This window comes from Gavialis gangeticus, unplaced genomic scaffold, assembly GCF_001723915.1.
Source record: "Gavialis gangeticus isolate Ggan-Ray unplaced genomic scaffold, GavGan_comp1, whole genome shotgun sequence".
In the NCBI taxonomy this organism is placed as follows: Eukaryota; Metazoa; Chordata; order Crocodylia; family Gavialidae; genus Gavialis; species Gavialis gangeticus.
In genome coordinates this window covers 129681581-129683128 of record NW_017729022.1, presented here as the reverse complement: position 1 = coordinate 129683128, position 1548 = coordinate 129681581, and the positions used below count along the sequence as shown (strand labels likewise).

Below are 1548 nucleotides of genomic sequence, written 5' to 3'. Positions count from 1 at the left end.
TTTTTTTTTCCTCCTTTTACCTTGGTCTGGGGTTTGCCTCTGAACAAGGCTTCCCCCTTGTCTGGTCCTGTGCCCCTGGGACAGCCTTGTTTTTGTGTCTTTGTCTAAACATGAAAATAATTATTTTCTGTGCCCTTTCGCATAGCACAAGTGCTGAAACTATATACACAGAAGGCTGTGAAATTTAACTTGTGTTTTCAGTGTAAATGCTAAGTTCTGTGTTGGTGATCTATAAAACAGCATGCACAGAAGTGGGATAGAGGGAAGAGCGCAAAGGATAAAGGAGGACGTTGTATTACAGTATTTCATGAAACCATTAACTCAGGGGTTGTCAACCTGGCGTACTTGAGAAGGCCCTAGAGGGTACGTGTGGGCAGGTGGGGGTGATGTAGTGCTGCCTCCCAGGACAAGGGCCGGGGCAGGGTGAGGGCAGCGGTGCCCCTCTGTGTTGCCACCATCAACTACCCTGCTCTGCCGCCACTCCACGTCCGGCCACGCGCTCCCCCCCACCCACTCTGTGTCCCACCACACACCAGCTCCCCTCCCACCCCTGCTCTGTGTCTGGCCGCTGGGGGTACACTTACTAAAAAAGGTTGAAAACCCCTGCGTTAACGGTTATGTTCTACTCTGTTATTTGCATGGTTTATTTAGCATCTGTTCACTAGTAGTAGCTCTTATACCTTCACTGTTAGTACTTTCAGTGGTTCAAGCTGGCTTACATTATAATAATGTAGCAGTTATTGCTACTGCTTATCTTAGTTAATAGCAATTGATCTTGTTTTAATAACATTACAGAAACAAATGTTACACTGGCAACTCTGGTTACAAAGGTTTGTTTTAAATCCCATTTGAAAAAAATGATCGAAAATAATGTGATCACCTGGTTTCCTCCCTGACTACAGTAATTCTATGTGGTTTAGTTGCATCCACAGTAGTTATGCAAATCATACTAAATATTATTTTGTTTTGAGAAGTGCTTAAACAAATTCATGTAATCTTGTTTAAAGTGCACAGGTCCAAAGAGAAAAGGAGGCAGAAGGAGAGAGAAGTGAGTAAATACAAGCATGGAAGAGTACATGTTAATTCAGTGGGGCAGTAGTGACTCTAGGTTGAGCTCAAATATACTCTGGAATTTATGCTCAACTAATGTTACTAATATATAAACTATTTCTATATATTATTTATGAAAGTCCTTTCATTCTAGTGACGGCTGATGAACTGTGGAAAGGAGTTCTGGCAAACACTGCTTTGAGACCAAAGAAAGGAAGAGGAAAGCGGACAAAGAAAAGAATAAGGAAGGATCTCAATAAAGGGCAGGTTCTTGGTGAAGGTAAACTTGTCAATAATCATAGGATTCAAGAACGATCTTGCACTTTTACAGTGATTTTTAGTTTATAATGTTTCTTCTAAGTAGACCTAGCACGGGGCGGGCAAAATACGGTCTGCCAGGCACTTTCATCCGGCCTGCAGTGCCCACCCATGAACTGTACCCTGCTCAGCCCTTCTGCCCATGAGGGTGGGAGCGAGGAGCCCATGTATACACACCCC

At 43.5% G+C, this 1548-nt stretch overlaps 1 protein-coding gene across 1 annotated transcript in view; it reads left to right on the top strand.

Annotated features, from left to right (window-relative positions):
- The window catches only part of MRPS5 (mitochondrial ribosomal protein S5), a 147720-nt gene that overhangs the window by 41256 nt on the left and 104916 nt on the right, over positions 1-1548 (top strand). Inside the window, exon 3 of the mRNA XM_019516174.1 lies at positions 1205-1330. Coding sequence (XP_019371719.1) covers positions 1205-1330 — 126 coding nt within the window. The remainder of the gene's footprint in view (positions 1-1204; positions 1331-1548) is intronic.